The sequence below is a fragment of the Desmodus rotundus genome, chromosome 4, assembly GCF_022682495.2.
Source record: "Desmodus rotundus isolate HL8 chromosome 4, HLdesRot8A.1, whole genome shotgun sequence".
Lineage (NCBI taxonomy): Eukaryota > Metazoa > Chordata > Mammalia > Chiroptera > Phyllostomidae > Desmodus > Desmodus rotundus.
Genome location: NC_071390.1, coordinates 94,874,652 through 94,899,141, shown reverse-complemented (window position 1 = coordinate 94,899,141; position 24,490 = coordinate 94,874,652). Strand labels below are relative to the sequence as shown.

The following is a 24,490-nucleotide window of genomic DNA, read 5'->3' as shown; positions in this document are numbered from 1 at the left end:
TTTTTAAATGCACAAAATGTGCTTGTGGTTGCCTGGGATACTCCTTTTGACTATTGACTTTGCACCACTCCCACTAACAACGGGGAGTGGGCGCCTGAGCCAGGTCCGGCCAGTCGGTGGACACAGTGATTGATTGAGGGTAAGCAGGGTACCTGCAGGGGGCCCATCACACTTGTTCCATGGCTCAGTTTTGCTGGAATTGGTGGATCCACCTCTCATTTCAGCATCCCAGCAGGATGGGATTTGGAGGATAAGCAGAGTGAGGAGTAACTGTAGTAGGAGAAAATAAGACCGATGTGCTGAGAGAAGCTGATACGAGAGTGAAAGTTAAGGAGGCTTCATGTAAGCCCAGATCCATTTTTGTATGAAGCCAGGGCTTATATTTTACTGCATTATATGGGGAAATACTATGTTTGGTAATCTTTATGAATTACAAGATTTCCAAAAATCTTGGGAGCAAATCTTTCATGTAGCTTAAGAGTCTAGCAAGGGTATCCAGTTTGTGGTCTGTGGGCCACATGCGGCTCAAGGATGGCTATGAATGCAGCCCAACACAAAATCATAAATTTACTTAAAATATAATGAGTTTTTTTGTGATTACGTATTGCAATGTATTTAATGTGTGGCCCAAGACAACTCTTCTTCTTCCAGTGTGGCCCAGAGATGCCAGAAGGCCGGACACCCCTGTCTGTGGTATCTTACACCCTTCCACCGCTGCTCTAACAAGCACTTAAACTTCCGTGCTATCTGCGAGGCTGTTATGAATTCTGCTTCTCTGTGTTTTATGATAAACATTGAAACTCATGCTTCCTTTTAACTACATTATATTTACAAACAGTGGAAAGCATCGTGTGAATCAATTAATAAGTTAGAAACCTGTGAATATTTAGCTACTTTAATAATGAATTTCAATTAAGGGACTTTATAAATGATGGAAATTTTAAACTATGCTAATAAAAATATGCTACTCGATACCAAAATAGTAATTTTTATATGATTTATTCATATGTAATTTTTTAAAATATATTTCTAAATCTTTTTTTTTTCTGATTTAGTCGTGTGTGTGAACAGAGGTAAGAAAGCAATGTCACCTTGTTTGCACTTTGCTGTTAGGACCATCAGGTCCCCATTACCTAGCATTAAAAAAAGAGACAGAATATTAATATGATACACTAAACTCTTTATCCAGGCTGATGCTAATGATATTTTAACTTTGGAATATTATCGTGATCATTTATAAAGGGGGGCAGCTCCATTCAAGAGAAGCTGAAGAGAGCTGTGGTATCATAGCAATAGGGAACTTCCCTTATCTTGAGTTACTAACCGGGGCCACCTACTACAGCATTATCAGATTTAATCTTCTCAGTCCCTGGGCCTGGTAGCTACTCTTGTCCTTATTCTCCACATTAGGAACCTCAGGCTGAGATAGATATACTGATTTACCAGAGGTGAGACAGGCTATTTCTTCTTGCCCGAATCCTTTCAATGGCTCCTTTTTGGGTGAAGTTCAAACTTCCTAACTTGGATGATAAAATTTCATTCTCTGGCCTTTCTTAATCTTTACATTATCATCTCTTTTCATTTCTTACCTAGTCTCCAAGTTTACAGATCTTTCACATTTTAAATGTCACAGGTTCTGTCTTCTGCTGTGAGCAACAGTCCCTGTTCCTGTGCCCACCATTTAGTGACTAACTCCTTTTCAGTCTTTAGGTTTCAGCTTACATACCACATCCTCCAGGTAACTTCACCAAGTCCACCATGCCCACTGCATTGTTCATTCATTCATATAACAAATACGAGGTCTGTCTGGAAAAAGTCCATCCATTGTTAATACAATGAGAATGGCTTGCGCAACATGAATGTAACATGGCAGCTGAGGAGAGTGGACTGGAATGCACATGTGTGAACAATGACGACTTCACTGTACTAGTCTGTGGGGGCGGTAGACGCCATCGAGTGAGCATATGTTCTGTGTGATCATCACATTCAAAATGAGTGAACGAGTAGAGTGGTGAATCTGCATCAAATTTTGCATTAAGCTTGAACATTCCTCTGCGGAACCTATTCGGATGATTCAGAAGGCAGCAGCTATGGGCTACTGGTGATTGGCAGCTTCATCACAACAATATGTCCACTCATACATCACATCTCCTGCAGAGTGTTTTGGCGAAACGTCAAATCATCCAGGTGACTTCTGGCTTTTCCCAAAACTAAGATCACCTTTGAAAGGGAATCGATTTCAGGCTACTGATGAGATTCAGGAAAATACAACAGGGCAGCTGATGGCAATTGGGAGAACTGTGTGAGGTCCCAAGTTGCTTACTTTGTAGGAGACTGAGGAGTCATTGTCTTATGTACAGTGGTTCTTGTGTGTTATATCTTCTCTAATAAATGTCTCTATTTTTCATGTTACATGGATGGATACTTTCTGGACAGTCCTGTTGTATATAGTGCCCAGGTACTATCCTAGTACCAGGCACTAGGAATATAACAGTGAGCAAAGGGGGAAGAAAATCTCTGCCCTTCTTGCCAGTACTTTAGTATCATTTAGTTCAGTGTCCCTCATTACATATTTGCTTCACGAGAGGATCGATTATGTCTAAGTTGTTCTGTTACATTTTTAGAGTCTTACCCAATGGGATATTGTAGGAATGTTGCAGGCGTTTGTTTAATATTTATTGAATTGGGGCACAAACGAATGACCTCACTCACTGTTTAATTTATAATAGTTGCATAGGAGTATAAGAATGTTCTCTCCGGCCCCTTTTATTTTTTCCCACTGTCATCATCATAATACTAGACCTCACTGTCTTATGACTGTACTGTTGCAGTGAATCTGTAATTGAAAGCAACCTTGCTTTCAGCTTTTCTGCATCATGGGATTCCCCATAAAGCTGTCGGACTCATCTTCTCTCCTTGCTGGTATTGTTCTCCTTCTTCATAAAACATCTCACACTGAAACCCAAGTCCCTTCATAATCTAGTGACGCCTTTCTACTCTAATTTATCTAACTTATACCTTCTAATCAATCCTTTTATTTATTTATTTATTTTGCAGTCCACTTATTCTGGTTCATTTCCACCTTTCTATGTAAATATCCCTTTCTCTTATTTTCAGTTCACTGCAAATTTTATCAACACTGTAAGTCCCTTCCCTTTGGTTAAGTCTTCTTTAACAGTGTCAGCCAACCTTTGTTTTCATAATTACTCATTTCCAGTAAGACTCTCTATCTATAGACTCCTAAACAAGTTTTAAGCAGTAGAATCTATCTAGCCCCCACTCCTAACCCCCCAACACACACGTACACACACACAGAGAAAGAAGCCTCACATGGGCCTCCAAGGTAAAAATAAACAAATAAATAAATAAAATAATAATAATAGAGCTTATTGTAATACGACGCTAACACTTCTCATGTACCCTCTACAGAACACATTTGAAACCAATGTGTGAGCTCAGTCACACTGGTCTTTGCTTGGTCTTAATATTGGCAAGGGCATGTCAAAGGTGGTCAGGTGACTTAGCACTACGGAGACGAAAATTACTTACTCATGCAACAGAAGGAAAGGATCATACTAGTCCCGTGTTTTTGGCTTCTTACCAACTTGCCAGGCAACATCTGTAGGAAACAGAGAATAGAGTTTGATTTTATTCTTTTCTGTAGTTCTGAGACATTTGAAATGTTAAGAGGCCTCTAGGCTAGACCCCCCGAAACCTTTTTAGTCATCCGTATTTCCCATGTCCAGAGGCAAGAGTGAGTCCAGGTCAAAGGTCAGTGTATTACTGATGAAAGGTCAAACTAGTAGCAGTTGAGCAGTTGGAAGCCCTATCTAGTCCTTATTCACATGTGTGATATCCCAAGTATACCTTAAGATTCTTAATGGAATAATTGTATTTATATTCCTTTACTATAAAATTATATATTATTCTTTAATTATTTCATAATGTTGTAATCTTGTCTTTCTACCAGTTTTCAAGAATGAACTTTTTTTAAAATCTAGAACAACCATCACATAGGAGGTACTTAATAAATGCCTACTAATTAGGACTAAAATTCCTACTAATTAGGAATAAAATATCTTAGTTTATAAAATTGTCTATTTTATAGGATTAGTCACAATTTTTCCTCTCTAACATGTGAACTCTCCATATAAAGTATCAAGTCATCATAATATAGTTCAAGCGTCCTTTAGAAAGATGTAGTTCTATTTCTGACATGGTTAATAATAGATCTCACATTTTAAATGTATTAAGAACATCAAAAAATTTTATTTAAAATATATTAAAAAGGAAATATAGAAGGTGGGAAGAGTTCTGGAAATTTAATGAAGTAGATCTATAAGGAAATGTAACTTGAAATTATGTGATTTTATATAACAAACTTTTCCCTCATAAAAATCAATTTAATAACTCACCACATTATGAAATGCTTTTCAATTTTTTATATTTTGTCAAGGTGCAAAGGAAAAGGGGTGATTGACAACGCTAATTGGTCTTTTTAGCAATTCAAATATATAACAAACATTCATCATTTTTAATTGATGAAAATTAACCTAAATTTGAAATTATGATTACTAATGAATCACAAGTTATGATGATTAACAGCTATGTTCTGTTTTCTAAACACCTGCATTAATTTGCCATGATCACCTAGTTTATATGTCATATGTAACATGTTAGGAAAACATGATCTTTGTACAATTTAATTAGATATTTGTCAAATGCTGGAGAAACAAAAACATATGACATTATCGTGCACATTTGGAGGCAAGAGCCTATTAAAAGGATGGAATATACAAAGACTTTATGGATGCTATGATTCAATCAGTTTAGGTAGCCATGACCCCTAGTTTTATTCTTAAAAATAAATAAAATTGATGGTTTCTATCACTATGAAAATCATTTATCTCCATAAGAGAAGTCTTCGATTACATGAATTAGCTCTGAAATGGAAATTTGAGATAACTTAATACAAGTTTTCAAAGTTTTAAATTGATACTCCCTTTGAATAAACAAAACAATCTCATACCTTAATATAATTTGAAATTTCAAAGTAACAACAACATTACTAAAAGTAAATGTGGAGTATTTATAATTTGACATATTTTCAGAAAATTATATACTATCCTGCTCTGTTAAGGAATTTGGCAGATGGTAAATAGGCAATAAAAATGCACTTACCATAGGAAATATTTATGGGAGACGTAAGCCTTAAACCCATTTTCTTGACTGGTACTCAGAAATTTTAGAATGGAGAGGTAATATTCTGATGACAGGAAGCCAGTAATTTTTTAATATTTTGTGTATGTATGTCCTCTCAAGTATTCTGTAAAATTCTTGAGACCAAGTTTCATGCCTTCCATTTCTTTATTGTCCCAATATAATTGAACACAAGTAAAAAGTTGTATCTGTGATGTTATTTATTCATCCTTTTAACACAGCACATTCAGTAAATGTTTTATTGATTTTTTACATACATAAATGAATAAATAATTCTGAAATATCTGCTTAATGAAAGACAGAGAAGGAAATGATAGATTAAGGAAAACTAGGCAGAATTTAAAAATAAGCTTGCTGCCTTTGTTAGAATTATATTCCAGAAAATACTTTTTCTTAACTGAGTTTTAAATGAATGTGTTCGAACATGTCTGAGTAGTTCATATATATTTTTTTAATAGTTGCTCAGTTAGGATTTCTCACATCCATTTCCACATATGCCTATACAACAAATAAGCTTATATATTTATTTTTACTAAGGAAACAATAGCATTTAATTCATTTAATTACTTTTTATTAAATCATTTAAGTATTATTTCATAGAAAGAGTACTTATTAGCTTTGTTCCCATACTTTTAGGTATAAATACGGCCAAATACTTGAAAGCCAGTGATAGGTAAAAACTCTTCCTAATATCCCCACTGCCTATAATTGCCAAATTAATGATGGATATGTGGTCTATAGAATTAAATATCATAAACTTGATTTCCTTGAGTTTAAAAAATATTAAAAATAACAATATTTTCAATTGTTAAAATTGGAGGAGTATCATGACAAGAATAAGAGATGACTCACTTTTTTCCTACTTAGGAAATTTTTCTTAACTGAGTTTTCCAGAAGTCTAGTCAGACGCAGCTTTTAAAAAACCCATTTGGTGCTCACTTCAGTGGCACATACACCGCAATTGGAACGGTACAGAAAAGGTTAGCATGGCCCATGCGCAAGGATGATGTGCAAATTCGCGAAGCGTTCCATTTTTTTAGGGGAAAAAATCCATTTGGTGAAATACCTTCTATTTACTCTGTCACTCTCAGCTTTAAAACGTTACTCTGTACCTTTACACAGCCATGGAACACAGTGGGGTTGTAAAGGAGCACTACAAGTATAACTGTAATAGAATAACAATAAAAATGATTTATTAAAAAAAAAGCAAAGGAGACTACCTGGAGATTTGTCATGGTGGGGTTACCCACTGAAAGATTGGTAATGGCACTAAAGTCATTCGGAGATATTTCCAGTCTTAAAAAATGAAACTTGTGGAGCATGAGACCTTAACAGCTTTCAACATAAGATAGCATTTGAATAAAAAGTGGGAAAGAAACACAGCAACTTTTCGTGTGTTTTATTTAGGACTACGCTGATTCCAGGAACTGAGATCATCTGTCTAAATCTGGCAAAGCGTTGAGGGTGTTTCCTGGGGAGACAACCTCTGGAATAGCCACCGCACCTACCATTTCACACCGCACCTGTATGTCCCACACGCCATAAGCTTTTTTCCTCCCTCGTATTAACTCATTTAGTTAACAAAAATGGACTGAGAGCAGGTTTATTATGAAGCCCCTCATAGATGAGGCATCTGTGACCACCTACAAAGACGAAGTATCCTGTCCCAGTTACACAAGTGGCAAGATGGCCACAGTGGAAAGAAACGTAGTGAGAAGAGAGCAGAGTGTGCCCATAGAGAGGAAGAGGCAGGAAACGCAAACTGGAGTAGTCCGTGCATTCCATGGAGAATAAAGCTGATTCAGGGAGAAGGAATAAAGTAATAATCGACTAAGAGGCCAGAGCTTATTGATTAAATTCAATCAGGAGGAATACACATACAAACCCAAGAACTAATATGAAACTGTGAGGTCTCAGTACACAGTTTGTGTTCTTAACCAGCACACTATGCGCCTCTCCCCAAGGAAGCAGTAACACATCCAGAAAAAAGCAAAAAGCCAATGGAAAGAACACTGTGGCCACAGCTACCAAACGTTTTTTTTAATCCCAAAATGTAGGTTTGGAAGGCCCAAGATAGAAACCTTAAGGCACAGATCTGTAGCCCCCAGATCTGGTTACAGTGGAGTCCATCTTTCAGGGCCCTGAAGGAAGTTCATGGGCATCGGAAACCTAGAATCAGTATTTCAAAAGGTAAAGAGAGCAATTCATTCATTTATAAATAAATATGTATAAGTACATAAGTTTTCTAATTTACTTACATTTGGCTGAAATTAAATCAGCTCATGATGTTTATCCAGTACTCTTAATTGACTGGTGAGGACAATCAAGAGTTTGGTGGACCACATAGTGTAAATAAAGCCACATATCAAGTAACTGATAGTTTCCAAGACTGACCAGACTTGGACACGTGAACAGAGTGATGACGAAATTTAATTTAATACCACTGTATTATACATGTACATACTTACTGTTTATTAATATCACAGCTAGAATCATGGCGTCAATAATTCCATGATGTTATGAATTCTTAATAGATAGATGCTTTCTTAAAATCTGGATCATTGCTGAAATGGAAAAATTGTGATAACAGATGGAAAAGCATGCACTGTAATTCGATAATTAAGTTCTTCCAGTAAGCAAAATCTTGTAAAGCCATGAAGGGGGGAAAAAAAACCTTCAAAAAATAATTTCAGTGATGAGAACACTTACCTTTAAGATAAACAAAAATTAAAGTTTCAATAATTTATTTTTTGGATGGAATGCACTGTGGATATACCACGGTGCTGTATATGCTAGATCCTATAAAATAGTTTAAAAACAGACTAATCTAGTTTCTTTCCATCTGATTAGAAATAAACTGAGATTTAGGGGATTCGTGGCTGCTATGATTGTTGTCCTTTCTAACATAGCCCATCCGTTCTTGCTCTTTCCGTTGTCCTGTTACATTTCTCATTAACCCTGGCCAACAGACAGTCTGTCATTTAGACCAGCATTATAAATATCAATAAATGCTGAAATTATGGCTGTTAATCTGCACTGATGTTATTTTTTGTATTTCATTTCATAGCTTTTTTCCCTATTAAAATCCTTAAAATTTGTGTTCAGCAAATTTTTACTTGATTTACAGACTTTTTGTTACGGTTGAACTACAGTTCCCTGGTTAAGAACTTACATTTTGTGTTTTACACATTTCACAAAGTGTTTAACACATTTAACATTTGAAAAATAATATTCACTATGGGGATGATATTAATTATTTTGAAGTGTACCTCTGTAGTGAATTATACCCCTGTTATTTTTTCTTGGTTAGTTTACCTCACAGTTGATGAAGATTTCTAGAGATAAGTGAATGCTATAATAAACTCACTTTTATCTCAATAATTGCCTGATTGCAGATGTTTACACATTCTGCTAATAACCTACACATATTTGTTCTGGCTGGTTTGTACTTGAATTTATCACCCACTAAAGGTTACATAATCCTGGATTATCACCAGCGGGAAACAGATATGTACTTGTGATACCCACTGTGTTTAACCTGTAACAAAACCTCTAAGTGCAAGATCTTTCTCTACAAAATTGCAGATTTTGGAAAAGAAAAAGTTGTGGCAGATAGAGGATACAAAAACCAAGCATATAAATTGAACAGGTAGTCCCCTGATGGTGAGAATTAGACATTATGATAGTTCCTTAACATTAGAAATGTTATTGTCTCGGGAAAGTGTGGCTATTGTGGAAAAATATGGGGTTGATGTAAATGAAGCTGAAAGTAGAGTGGAACTCTAATGGCGAAAATTGCTTGGCAATTCAGTAACGTCTTTTCTAAAAGAAAAATTACAACCTGTTAGATTAGTATGAACTGGAAAAACTTGTAGGAGTTACTCTTTTTCATGCAAGTCTTCCAAGATAATAAAAGCCAGTATTTTGGAGGAACTAAAAGTTCTTTATAAAAAAATAAATAGTGAGACAAGAATTAAAAGCACTTGACTTCTAAATCATAATATTGGTACAATTTTGAAATGTTGATCCATTAAAAATCTATTTTCACTTGCAGTTTATTATTTGTTTGTTTATCCTTAACAAATCTCTATTCTTAAGCATTCTAACTTCTAGAAGCTTTCTTTAACCTGGAATTCTATGACATAAAATTTTTGCTTAGGAGGAAACTGACCCAATTATGTTTTTTGATGTATTTCCTTTTTTATAGGCAAGTAAACAGGACCAATGTGTAAGTCTAAGCACTAATGAAAATCTGTTTTAAGTTAAAGTTTTACATGGAAGTATATATTTTATATTACATTTAAAAAATGTGTCTTCTACAACAGATGACAGTTTTATCGGAGTGCTTTGAAAGCCATCAGTTGGATGGCAGTTACACTGGGGTTTCATCCTAGTAGGTACAATGCTGTCTAGTGTTTATAATTCCAGTGTAGTAACTTAATTTACAGTGTGAACTTAGAAACAAGAGAATCCTTTTAAAAAATAATTGCTATAATATAGACACACTGGTTTGCAGCTTCGCTACAGTAATTTGGACGTGCATACCTAATTACTCATATAACACACACGTGGTTGCTGTCTGGAATACCCACCCCTTCCCAGTGGAGAGTCAGTGGCATTTCTCTAGTGAGGAAATGTAAGGCATAGCCTTGGTCCTGGTTGTGGTTTTCTTTCCAACTTCCTCCTTCCGCTCCCTGAGATGATTTTCTGAAGGGCCTGTTTGTCCTCAACATGCTGGCCATTATTTTTTCTACTTAGCAGTGTGCTGGTTTTAGGGACTCTTAGACTTGCTCTGTGACTGATTCATTGTCCAGCCCGTAGATCACAAGGCCTTACTCAGCTCACTACAAAGAGCCCCTTGTCACTGCCCTAGCTGGTTTTTGATGTTTCTCCTTGGCAGGACTTCGCTGTAATCTACAGTGAATATAGTCTTAAACTTGTTTAATGACTCCCTAATTGCTCTACTGACCACTAATCTGCAAATAATCCCTCCTTTGTTGGGGGTGGCTTTACACACACACACACACACACACACACATAATTGAACCCCCTTAGACTGTGATTTCAAAGCCCAATCACGAGCTCTCCAGCAACATTAGAAGGAAAGACTGACTATTCCCTTCCCTAAGAAATGAAGACAAATCCTTCCTGTATGTTATTTTCAGTTTTCTACTTCAAAACTCTGTATTCCCCTTCAGAAGACGTAGATCAAAAGTTGTTGACACCACTCATGTGTGACAGTCATTTCCAAAAACATTTTATTTGATGTGGGCTGGGGTCATCAGGGAAGGGATGCAATATTAAAAGGCAGTTATTCAAAAGTAATTATTTGCTTAGGAACTACTTAGTAGCTGACTGATTAGGCATAGTTTGTGTATTTCCTGATGGTAAGAGGGTGAAATGTATGAATGTGTAAGCGTCACAGGATGTTGGTCACTCTTGCACCATTTGCTTGTCCTGAGGCTATTCACGTAGCCGCATTCAAAAGCAACACATTGACTCCATTTGGGAGGGAAAAAACCAAGAAGGAGATAATGACAACTTTGCCACCTTCTCACCAAATAGTTTCAGCTGCTCAGTGTGCCTACTTCTCACTTGTCTGGTGCAAAAACAAATGGAGGACTGCTTCTCATGGGGAAAATAGCCGTCATGCTGTGGCATGTTAGGCTGCTAATGGATAGGGATCACAATGTTCCAGGGAGGGAGGAATACCATTTTGTTTCATTATCTTTGATGTGTCAATTTCATTAAATGCCTTAACTTCATACATTGCTGATGGAAATATGTACAGCTCTGTTAATAATCTATTAAGGACATAATATTTTTTAGAATGTGTGGTCAGATGGAGGGCTGTTTCCTAGAAACTAGGAGTGCTGGTAGGCTTCAGGGATGGTCTCTATTGTGGTTTTGCATTGATGGTTAGGGGTCTGTCCTGTGCTGTGGACAGGAAGCCACGATCAGACAGAGTGTGGAGGGACAGAATGGTTTCCTACAGGCAGCGGTGTCAAACAAGGCTGCATTTTATCCCCCTGTTTGTTTCATCTGTTTGCAGAACATATTTTGTGAAAAACTGGGCTAGACTCAAGGGAAGGAGGAGTGAAAATTGGTGGAAGAATAGCAATAACTTAAGATATGCAGAGAATACCATCTTATGGGCAGGAAGCAGCACTGATTTGAAGTGACTTCTGATCAAAGTGGAAGAATAAAGTCTCAAACCAGGACGACATGTGAACATCTAGAAGACAAAACTTATGACTGCAAAAGATACACACAACTTTAACATAGAGAATGAGGACACTGAAGTTGTTAAAGATTTTGCTTAACTTGGCTCAGTCATTAATTCAAATGCAGACTGCAGCCAATAAATCAAGAGAAGGCTGCGACTTGGAAGCACAACAATGAGATAATTAGGAAACAGCGCCGAGAGCAAAGATGTGTCATTGGAGACCAAGGCTAAGATCACCCACACTATTGCATTCCCATTCATTCAATACTATGCAAGGATGCAAAACTTGGACAGTGAAGAAGGCTGGTAGGAAAAATGGGTTCATTTGAAGTATGATGTTGGAGGGGAACGTAAGGATACCCTGGACAACCAGAAAGAAAAACAAACCAGTCCTAGAACCATTAAGCCTGAAACAGCACTGCAGGTAGAAGTGGCAAAACTGAAGCTGTCCTCCTTCAGGTCATCATAAAAAGGCAAGATTCTCTGGAAAGACAGTAATCTTACCAAAAATGTTAATAGAAGGGCGCAGGAAAATCGGAAGACCAAACATGGGATGGATTGACTCCATGCAAGCCAAAGGCATGTATGTATGGGAGCTGAGCAGGGCTGTTGAGGACAGGTCATCACTCCTTCACAGGGTAGCAGGAGTCAGAGTCCAGGCAACATCATGTAACAACAGTGGGGACCACTTGTATTACCTATATGTGGTTCTATGTTTGGGGTGCTTTTTGAACATCATAGTTCTATCAGTGCTGACCCCCAGCTGGTACCCCACCCACCAGCAGTATTCCATTGGAAAGGAAATGCAAATAATGGGAAGCTAGGGGAGTGCGGGAAGCAGGGGAGTATGTCTGTGAAGGATGAGTTTGCCTTGCCTCGAAGGTATAAAATAACTTGTCAAAGCCTGGATGTTCTAGGAGTGCTGTTAAAACCAAGTGGCGTTGAACATGAAAGGCCTAGTCTCATGGGGAATTGGATGCTGTGAACGACCAAACAGATGGCTTGCCTCATTAGGTGGCACTCGGTGCAGTGTACTTCTCTGGGGATACCGGAGCATGGAGGGTGGGGCCATGGCGTCACACAGAGGTAGCCATTTATCAAGTTTGTATTATTGGGTTGGCCAAAAAGTCCATGTGGTTTTTTTCTGTAAAATAAAAGATCCATTTTTCATTTTCACCAGTAACTTTATTGATTTGGACATTTTAAGTATGTCAGCTATCTCCCGTGTGGTAGAACGTTGCTTGTTCTCAATTTGATCGCTATTAACTTCAACTGGTCTACCCTACTGTGGAGCATCGTCTAGTGAGAAATCTCCAGCACAGAACTTTGCAAGCCACTTTTGACAAGTTTCATCAGTCACAGCACCTTCTCCATACACTGCACAAGTCTTTTTTTGTATTTCAGTTGCATTTTTACCTTTCATGAAATAATAAAGCATAATATGACAAAAATGTTGCCTATTTCTTCCATCTTCAATATTAAAATGGCTACACAAAAATTCACCAATTTTGATAATTTTGTAAAATGCACGCTGATAATAACATCTGTCATAATGCAATCTAACAAAATTGTTTTGAATGAAGTTAAAGACAACTAAGCACTACTAGAGCCATCTTATGAAAAAAAAAATGGACTTTTTGGCCAACCCATAGGCTCCAGGAACTCTTCTAAGCCAGTTACAATATTAACACATTTAATCCTCAGTAGCCCCTTAAGGTAACGTACTAGTCACTGGTGTATTCATTTTGTGAACCTCTTAGTGTTCAAGAAACAGTCACATCATAGGCATCATTTAATCACAAAACTTTAAAAATATTAAATATCTATACATATATAAAACAAAAAATATCAAAAATATTATAATATGGTGTTTGACAGCAAAAGCTTTGAATTAGACAAATCTGAATTTAAACCCTGGATCATCCATGTTTAATAGTGGCCTTGTCTAGCCTCTCTTAGCCACACTGTTTTCTTCTCTGTATAGTGGAGATAATATTTTTTTAGGGCTTTCAAAGTAGTTAAATTAAATAATAAGTACTAAATAAGTGGTTTTTGAAAAGAGACTACAGCTCTTTCAAGAATTTTGGTTTAAAAGAGAAGGTGAGCATATTAATAAATAAAAATTCCTAGTGATTTTTTCTATTATATTTTACAGGATTTTTTTCCACTTCATGATTTATTTTTTTCATTTTTAAGATCTAATATTAAAGTTCATCTTATAAAAATGCTTCTTTATAATTTTTTAAAATTTTATATATTTAGTTTTAGAGAGAGGGAAAGGAAGAGAGGGACAGAAACATCAATGTGTAGTTGCCTCTCGTGCACCCCCTTCTGGGGACCTGGCCTGCAACCCAGGCATGTGCCCTACTGGGAATTGAACCAGCGACCCTTTAGTCTACAGGCCAGCACTGAATTCACTGAGCCACTCCAACCAGGGCTATAATTTAAATTTAATTGAATTCTTTTCTTTCTCAGTGGTATGTAGTACAGCGATGGCAAAAGTAGGTTTACAGCTGTATGGGAAACACAGTTTATTCTTATGTTATTATGTATTATCGTATGTATTATTTTCCATACAGACAACTGTAGACCTACTTTTGCCCACCCTTGTATAATGATGTATTTTATAATTGATGACATTTTAGATTCAATGAGCTACAGTTTTTGTGATACATATCAACAGTTCTTTTTTTCTTCAGGAGGCAATAACATGTAGTTCTGCATTCAGGCTTTATTTGCATATAGATTGTGTCAAATTTCTGAACCGTTCTTTGCCTCATCTCTTATCTACAAAAGGAAATGTCTTTTGTGCAACATTATTAGTATTAAGTTAGCAAATGTGTATAAATTTGTTAGCACAGTGTCTGATGCACAGTGGTTAAATGCATAATAATAAAAGCCATTATTGTTATTATCTTTATTTTTCCAGTTGATCTGTGAATTAGTAGACCTGGGTGCTAGAGCCAGGTCTGCCACTAAAAAACTTTGGAATCTCTGTCTTATCTTCCTGCTTTGCAAGATAATGTTTTGGCTAAGATGACCTCTGAATTTCTTATGGCTCTAAAATCTTATAATTTTGTTATCTAATGCAAGTCTTAAAATAATGGGACCATAAAATTAATTTCTGTGTTTCTTTCAGTTTGTGGGGACATCCATGGACAATTCTTTGACTTGATGAAGCTCTTTGAAGTGGGGGGATCTCCTGCCAACACTCGCTACCTCTTCTTAGGGGACTATGTTGACAGAGGGTACTTCAGTATCGAAGTAAGTCCACATCACCTCTTTTTAGCTGCTCACTAATGGATCAACAGTATCTTAGTAAAATAGAAGTGGTAAATAGCATTGCCTTAAGGAAATCCCTAGTTGTAACAATGAACTTGAATACACTTAATTCATGGGATATTACATATCCTATTTTCAGTAGATTCACATAGGCTTTTTTAATATGTAGAGATGCCAAGGAAATGGCTAAAAGTAAGATTTTTGCTTTTGTGCCTTTTATATATTTGCAACTTTGCAAAAATCACATCATATTCACACTACAGAATTCTGTTCCCTGTTGAGGAAACCAATCAAAGTTGCTTAAATATGCAGGAATGTGCTTACATGGTTATGCCTATAATGATGAGAACATAAGCAATTTTTGTGAATTGATAGTCAAGTGCAAGTGTTTCTCTGTGTCTGCATTTGCGTGTGTAAATATGTGCGAATACATTTATAAGTGCTGTGTTTTTTGGCTTTGGGTACCTGTCATCTAACTGAGGTAATTTGATAAACTCATTAATTGAAACAAAGCAGGTAACCTTTGAGTAGAGGTTCCTCCTCAGCCTCCCATCTGCTTCTTCAGGTGGGTAGAAATTACATTCAAAATAAAGGCAAGCATCTTGTTTTATTCAGATGTTTGTTCTTCCTGGTGCTTAACATGGTGTCAAACATAGAAAAGGTTCATTAAAATTTATTGAAAGAAATGGTTGAACTAGAAATAAGTCTTAAAGAAACAATTTATGCTGTAGTAGCTGATATAAGTGCTCTCGGGGGAAAAAAGCATTAAAAAGAAAAACAATTTTTCTTATTTAAAGATAGAATTCAAATTTATTGGTGTCTCACACCAATGTCAGGTATTTATAATAGTCATAAAAGAGAGGCTCTAGGTTTTTCAATTTTCATCATAATTTATTTACTAAAGGAATATTTCAATATTAAAATCCTATCATTCGTAGGCAGCTTTTGTTTTTAAAAATATCATATTATATTTTTTGGTTACTCAGTTTACCTCATGTCATTGACTACATACATATGTTTCCCCCAGTAGATTAATCGTTTCTTCATTGAAGGATCGCGTATTTATTCGTGACGATGAGGGGATGAGGGGTGGTGTTCGTATATAAATCCAAAAGGAGAAAGAACGTTTTTGGAATGTCATCCATTTGGTAAACACATATTATCAAGCACATACAATGTATGTGCAGTATGATGGGGGCTGTAGAGAATTTGAAGAAATATATATCCTTACTCTCTAGAAAACTAAATCTATATGGGAAACTATAACTATAAAAAGCTCTGTAGAATCAAAAGCCTAGAACAGGTGGTCATCTAGGATTTAATTATTATTTAACCTGATTATTAAAAATTTGTAATAAAAGAGATACAGAAAATAATTGCCATTGGAATGTAGAAAAGTGGGAGACTGTTGAGAGTTTACCCATGGGGGAGCAGACTAAGTCAAAGGACAAGTGAGATTTAGCTAGGAGGGAAATCAAAGTGAGAAGCGTAGAGGAAGAACTTCGTAAACCTCATAAATCTCATAGGCTAACTTGACCAAGTTGGCAGGGAAGTGTGATTGAGTATAAATTTTTAAGACTTTTGTGTCGCATTAGGGCTAGTATTTGCCAAGAGTAAGAAAAAAGAAAAAAAACCTACGTAATGATGGTTTGAGCAAGGCAAAAGTTTATTTCTCCCTCCAGTAAACACCTGCAGACTGGCTGGTGTGACAAGCATGGTGCCAGGGCCCAGACCCTTTCTGCCTCCTTGCTCTGATGTACATGGCCTCGTTCCAGAGGCCGCCTCCTGACCCAAGACTGCTACCCCAGCTCCAGCCACCATGTCCCCACATGACTTTCAAGTAGAAGGAAAAGGGGAAAGAGAAGGACATACCCTCTCATTAAAGGATGTTTCCCAGAAGTGACACATTACTTCCACGTGGGCCAGATTCATTGATAATGACCAAAGGCGGTTTCCCTGTGCAGCCGGACTTGAGAAAGAGTGGAGAGGCAGGAAACAGCAATGGGAGATAACAGTTTCTGCTGCTTCCCTTAAAGTAGGGTTGTGTGCATATTTTTAAAATTATTTTAGTAACTCTAAAATTCATCTTATTTATTTAACATCGATATGCTCCTTTGAAAGATCCTGAGGAGGAGTGAAGTAGGTGTTCTTCTGTCCTTGAAGCTCACTTCCTAAGCAAGGACACCCAAGACTGTCCTGTTGGGAGCAGTTATTTTTATGAGCCAAAGGGTGGAATGTGATGGTGGAAATTTTTTTAATATCATAATATTTATGACTTTTAACAACTTAATTTGTTATCTTTTACCTAATCAAAGACAACACTATTGCTTGTTAATTTTAGTAGTAAAGATAAAGTACGAAATCCAACGGCGCTTGAGTAACTTATGGCTCAGATGGACCTCATTATCTCATCCAGTTCGGTTGTGGATAACATTCTTAATCTCACTGGTCTTTACTCACCTTTTATTTTTTCACTTGAAGAGTTCAGCCCTCTGAATCTCTGGCCTCAAATCACTTGAAATTTCCTAAACTCCCTCTAATTAGAGCTCATTTAGAACTCTGTTTCTTTAAAGAAGTTCAGAAGCAGTAATCACTAACTTGTTTCTCAGCGGATATTTTTTAGCATACAATTATCTACATATTTAAACCATGAAGATTGTGATTATTTTGTGTAATATGTACCTTTTAAATTCAAGCAAAGGATCAAAGAATAAAACCAAATATTGGTGACATCAATTGTAGGCATCATGGGACATTTAAAAGTTCTGAGGTGCACATATCAGAATCCTCATCATCAAAATGATCTCTTTAATTAAACTCCTATCGTCTTATAGTACAGCCCCAGGGACTTGCCACATGCGAACAGAAATGACAAAAATGTGATGTGTAAAAAATGATTCATTTTGACCTTTGAGGGACTTTGGGATTTCTCAGTGATACTGTCATTTTTAAAACAGAACAGACATTTATTTAAAATATACTTACTGAGAATACTTTGGGGCTTTTGATTGTGGATTAAGCAAGCTGACATTGTTTGCATGCTGTAAATGCTATTATTTGCGAGGTACAAATGATTTCATTCTTCCCTTAGAGCTCTGCAAGGAACATGTAAATGTTTCCTTTGCATGCGTGCGGAAACCTAGGCCAGGGAGAGTCACGTACATAGTAAACGGCAGTGCTGGGATTCAAAGTCTGTGCCCTTTCTACTACACCCCACACCCCGGCCGTGTCTTCACTGAAAAACCACAAAAAAATGGGCACATCAGGAATGCAGAAAAGGAAATACACCTTCACATTCACTCACGCATGTGCAAACACATACACAGCCCTCTTCCCACCGATACATTCTGAAGGTCACAGCATTCAATATAAAATATTCTCTTTGAGTACAGCGCTGTTGGTTTAAGAAAAATCCTAAAACAAGAGCTCAGTTTTTCAGCATGTACTATCCGAACAGGTTAGTACCTGTTTGAAAAGGTTCTTCATTCACCTGAATAATTCAGGGCACCACTGCAGGTATTTTCCTTTGGCTCTCCTCTGGGCAAAGAAGAGCACTTAAGTTTAATTTTTACCAAATCAGCTTTGAAGAGAGGGTTCGGATTTCATACAGGCTCCCCCGGTAGTATTTACAGGCACTAGGTAATGTGCTCCGGGCAGTACAGAGCACTCACTTTACGTACTCGCTCAGTGCCTCTCCCCCCCATCTTTTCTTGCCAAGATCAGAAACCATTCCCCACAAAGCCCAAATAAAACAAGCAAGCTTTTGAGTAGTGATGAAAGAGGTAATTTTGTTTTGGGTAATAATTTGTCTCGCACCAAATACCGTCCTTTTTCTGATGATTGCATTATGCTACCTAATGTCTTTGATCAAGAATATGTGTGTATATAGGTCTGTGTCTGAGTGTGTTTCTCTGGGAAAGCAGGGAAAAACAGAACTGCAAACAGGCACGCACAGCTGTTTCCTTCTATTCACTTCCTCAGGCTCCCTTTCTAGCCGTTGTGCCTGGCATTGCCTTGAGCCCAACAGCAAGCTGCCCCCGCCTCCACACACACACTGTACTTACATCCAGATCTCAGCCCTCAAGCCTCAAACATTTAAGCACAAAGAGTTGTGTTTATTAGCTGTGAATTCATAGACTAGAATGAAGACAGCAAATCAAGCAGTGTTCCATGCTTCTGCCTGAGAATAACAAGCAAATAATACAGCAAGCAATGTTAGGTGGCAGAGTGATGCCACAGACACAAGGAAGAAAGTGTCTGGCTGTCTCCCTGCAGCTGATCCTCTGCTTAGCGCACTGCTGCTCCACAGCTGCTTCTCCGCACGCTTGTCAGACCCAGTGAATGGTGTCTTGGAGGAGCTGCATTTGACATTGCAGGAGTTTAGATCTTTTCCCAGCTGATACACATCCTTCACCTAGTAGTCTGATGATTGAGAGGTGGCATTTTTTACTGGAATGTGTCACAGCCCAGATAGTTATTTCAGAGAGCTGATTGATGTGTATGTGAAGCCATAGATATGTATTTTACTCGCTTGCTTCCTTTTTGACATGCTTCTTTAGTGCCCCATGCAAGTTTCCAAGAATACTGATCATTAAAAGGCATGAATTGCCAATTAAACTAGTAAAGTTATATCCTCAGTGTTGCTTCATAGAGGAAGGCAGATACATTAAATAGAAGAAGACTCCCTTTATGATGAAAATTAATGGAAAGGTAGGGGTTGCTCAATCTCTCTATTGAGTAACTCAAACTAATTCTAAATTGTAAATATTTGTTTAATTATTTACAGTAAGACTAGAAGACAATCAAGGTCCAGGTGAAAGTGATTAATGCAGCTAATTTACATCTCACATTCAGAAAGGCCATTGTAACTTGCCTCTGTTCCTACCTTCATCATTTAATTCAGTGAAAATATTACTGTCATCTGATACCACATAGATGAAAATACCCAATTATTTAGCTGATTTGTATTTCATTACTTACTGATTGTGAAAAATTTTTTACAAGAGACTTTCCTTTTTAAAAATAATATCAGGTTATAGTTTTGTTTAAGATCTTTGGCTCTCTAGAACGTTAGAACTTTAGATGGCAAAACAGTTGCTAGCAAGACATGTTGTACTTGGCAGCCCTCTCCCACCAGATGTTGAGGGTGAAGGCTGGCAGGTCTCCACTCTCCAGTCCACCCTGCCCTTTCATTTACCATGCCGCTTCTTCCATATTGGCTACATTTGTGGTTTTATTCAGTGTTTGGGAAGATATTTTATTCTTGCCACAGGGGAGAAGGAAATAAAATGTGAAAACAGGAGTCTTATTTTGAGCCAAGATTTTGAAAATTTCTTTTTCTCTTTCTTTCCTTCTCTTCTCTTCTCTTTCTTTCTTTCCTTCTCTTTTCTTTTCTTTCTTTCTTTCTTTCTTTCTTTCTTTCTTTCTTTCTTTCTTTCTTTCTTTCCTTCCTTCCTTCCTTCCTTCCTTCCTTCCTTCCTTCCTTCCTTCCTTCCTTCCTTCCTTCCTCCTTCTCTTCTCTTTCTTTCTTTCTTTCTTTCTTTTTCTTTCTTCTTTCTCTCTCTTTCTTTCTTCCTCTCTCTCTCTCTCTGCCTGCCATCCTTCCTCTTCTTTCTTTCTCTTTCCCTTCCTTCCTTCCTTTCTTTTCTTTCTTTCTCTTTTCCTCCCTTCCTCCCTCCTCCCTCCCTTCCTTCCTTCAGCTTCTTTCTTTCTCTTCTTTTCTCTGCTTCTTTCTTTTTTCTTTCCTTCCTTTCCTCTTCTTTACCTCCCTCCCTCCTTCCCTCTATCTTGTCTTCCTTCCTCCCCCCTCTTCCTCCCTCTCTCCCTTTCTGCTTTCTGTGTTTCTGTCTTCCTTCTCATTTATAGATTTACAGGAAAAGCTAATATTTCCTAAACTTCTATGTACTCAGTGTTTCACATCCATTAAATAACAAGGGGCATTCACTGTGTATTGAATCTCTTAAAAAGTAAATAAGTATGATAGAATATCAGACTATTTCTGTATCACTCTTTGAGGTTTCAGTTATGGAAGAGGCCCAGTAATTAAGACTAGAGGTGGTAAAGCCACGTGTGAATATCAAAACAGGATCTGTAACAGATGGTGAAGAAGGAAATATGGGCCCTAGAATGTGATTCCTCTAGTAGTATTTGAATGGGATGAAAAAATTACATTTTAGATTTTGGTTGGAGAGATGATAGCTTTGCTTTAAAATAAATTGTTACTGGCAAAACTAATCTAAATAGTTCAGTATTGTGGCTACATTTCTAAAAGAATTAATCGGGGGAGTACAAGAGAGGCTTCTTCTGTATGTTAAAATGTAAGTGGATCTGCACAATACTTGCATGGGGAGTATACATATATAAACATTTAATTATACATTGAAAATACATACACTTCACTGCATATAAGTTATGCTTTAGTAAGAACAAAAGATAAAGTCAAGGAGCATGTATAAAGGACCCACGGGCAAAGACAACAGGGGGAAGATTGAATGTGGGAGGGGTGGGTAGGGCAGGAGAGAGCCATGGGGGAAAATGGGGGACAAGTGTAATTGAACAATAATAAAAAAAGGAGAAGCTTCCTAAAAGGTAACTACAGTATAGCCAAAACATGCATTCTTTCCCTCAACATAGAAATAGCAATTTCAACAAGTAAATACTCAATATAATTTTTAAAGACTTTACAACATGATCATTTCTACTTGGAATTAGACATCAAAAGTTAAAACCAATTTGGAAATGTGTATATATATATATTTATATATATTCATATGTATAAGTATGTAAAGTACAACCTTATAAACTTTAAATTGGAAATAGTTCTCATTAATATTCATAATGATTTACAAATATCTTCTCCGAAATGTGAGATAAGTATGAGTAATACAAAGTCTTTTTTGAAAACACATTGAATGTACCTATAACACCTGATACATGGTAACCAGAGACTTATTGAGCCACATGACTACCCACTGAGATAACAGGGAACCACCACACGTATCAGCAGATCGTGATGCTTCAAGTATCACTGGAATAAGCCACTTGGTCAACTTCTCACATGAACTTTAACTACTAACTGTAATCAGAAAAAGGTAATTGGGAAATTAAACCTATACACACACACACACACACACATAATTTTATGTCAACCCCTTATTTTTGTTTACCTTAATCACAAGGACATAGTTGGAGACAATATCTTGCTTAAAGATATTATATCTTTTCAAAAGCACAATAATACATACTTTTTCTGTTAGTATTTTCTTCAAAACTTAGGCTCTATATTCAAACTTAATTATTTCCACTCAATAAATTGTCAGACATGATTATTCCTCACAGGTAGCACAGCAAATGATTTGCTAGTAGTTTTATCCTCTGGACATTATTCAGCAAATTTATTATATTTGGAAAGCTCTTTATTAAAATACAAATATTATATGGTTTTTTTGTTTCAGATTATAGTAACCACAAGCAGACTTGTCTTAATATTTTTGTGGTTCTCTTATCTTCTTAGCTTCACTTTTAGAACATAAACTTAATGAGGATTTAAAAAAGCATACTTGTTTTCAAAGAGTGGTTTTCTGTTCCCTGGGGTTCTTAATGAATGTCAGCCAAGGATAGTGAAATTGATGTTAATATTTGAGTATCCAGTTATTTTAATGCACATTTCAGGTAGACAGTGTCAGCGTAGCTGTACTCTGGACTGGCTAATTCGTAGTTGGCTGTCACTTTGACACAAACTGAAATACCCAAGTAACTAAATTTGAGCATTTTAAGGTACGTATATGAAATATTTCCCCTGGCTATTAGCAGCATTTGTAGTGAGAGTCCGTGGCCTTCAGGTTAGTTACATTTACATGTAAAACAAACAAACAAACAACTTACGGCTCTGTATACCAACAGCACTGACCTAAAAACAAGGTAATGGAAGTGAAGAGGACACTATCCGAGTCAGCCTGAGCTTGTCTGTATTTGTTTCCGAATTTTGTCTTGCTTTCCCTTTCCAATTTGTCCATTCGTTCCTGATTTCAAAAAAATAATAATTAGCTTTATAGAGAGATGTCTTGATTTTATTTATTGATGGCTAATCGCATTTCTTTTCATATTTTTACATCAGTGTATTTTCATTTTCTAGTGTATTTTCCTTCAGGCGTTTTCCAATAGACTGTGCGTAGTCTATGGTTTTCTTGTGATATATAGCTCCCCAGTGCCTGTATGTATTTTATGTATACATAAACCTTGGCTTTTTACCAAAATAAATTTTTTTGCTTGATTTTCAGTGTTTTTCCTTAAAAAATCTAGCCTTTGGGGACTTTTGGTCTCAGTAGCACATTTGATTGATGCCTTCCTGATATGTTAGCAATGGGATGCTTAAGTATAATGATATAATATTTATTTTTATATTCTTATTTTTTTTCTCAGTGTGTGCTGTATTTGTGGGCCTTGAAAATTCTTTACCCCAAAACACTGTTTTTACTCCGAGGAAATCATGAATGCAGACATCTAACAGAGTATTTCACATTTAAACAAGAATGTAAGTATATTTCGTCCTCTTCCTTTAACAAGATAAGTGCTAAGTAAGCATTGTAGTGCATGTCAAGAGCACATTACAATATGATCAATTGCTTCAAAGTGAAAAGTCTTTAAAAAACACACTATTTGCATCATTGTGTCTAAGCATGGATAGTTAAGAGAATTTAGAATTTCTTTTTAAATTCTAAATTTTCTATAAAAGTTATCTAAAACTTTCAGTTAATATTTGATGTAATTATCCTAAGAAACAGTGATTAAATTATCTTTTAAAAATAGTTAGAATGCACCTATGTGTGGCTCAGTTGGCTGGAACATTGTCCTGTACACCAAAAAGTTGAGGGTTCAATTCACAGTCAGGGCACATACCTAGGTTGCAGGTTTGATCCCAGGAGGGGCTCATATGGGTGTTTCTGTCTCACATCAATGTCTGTCTACCTCTCTCTCTCCCCCCCTTCTTCTCTCTAAAATCAATAAACATATTAAAAAGAAATAGCAAGAATGCTATTATTTGGGATAATGACCGTCCCCTTTAATCTCAACTCACTCAAGAAAAGCAAATGGAGGGCAGATTCAACCTTGTGCCCCTATTTTTGGATGCAGCACATTTACTAGCTTCTAGTGGATTTTACAGAATTAAAGATGACTTCTTTCTTTAGATATAAATACTAGGAGTGATGAGTACTTCATACACACTTTATGAAGTCCTCCTCTCAATTTTTCCCATCGTCCAGTGAAACTTAACATTGCCCGTATCATTTAATCCTGTACTCAGTGGGGCATAGTGACATCTTCTAAAACTTTCGATGTAAATCAGTAAGAGAAGCACGGTGCACAGCGACACAGAAACACAGCCTCAGAATTTCTTGCTCTCTGGTCTCTGGAAGGTCATTTAGGAAGATCAGCCAGTTTTGTGTCCATCTTTCTGTTGGTCTCCTACTTGTTTGTGTATATATTTGTGAGACACGTCTGCACATAAATAACAAGGAAATATACCAAAGTTCTCTCTTCTGCTTTATAAAATGTTACTAAAAACCGGAAGATATGCATAAACAACAAAATTTTTAAAAGGCAGTAAGTTGAAGTGTTAACATATAACTCTTTAAAAGGTCTTATTTAATATATTTTGGAACCTTGCAGTGTATAGTTACATGCTAACATGATTCTGGCATGAAAACATTTTTTTTAAAAACTGTTGCATGAAATGATTCTAGCTATGAAATCCTGGGAGTA

The 24,490-nt window shown here is 36.6% G+C and overlaps 1 protein-coding gene and 1 non-coding gene across 3 annotated transcripts in view; both read left to right on the top strand.

Annotated features, from left to right (window-relative positions):
• Positions 1–24,490, top strand: part of PPP3CA (protein phosphatase 3 catalytic subunit alpha) — a 305,211-nt gene that overhangs the window by 211,138 nt on the left and 69,583 nt on the right. For both annotated transcript variants that reach the window (XM_024574958.4, XM_045183657.3), the window contains exons 3-4: positions 14,586–14,710; positions 23,150–23,261. In XM_024574958.4, coding sequence (XP_024430726.3) covers positions 14,586–14,710; positions 23,150–23,261 — 237 coding nt within the window. The remainder of the gene's footprint in view (positions 1–14,585; positions 14,711–23,149; positions 23,262–24,490) is intronic.
• On the top strand, positions 6,152–6,258 carry LOC112317904 (U6 spliceosomal RNA). The gene has a single exon (XR_002976154.2). It is a non-coding gene; the product is annotated as a U6 spliceosomal RNA (small nuclear RNA).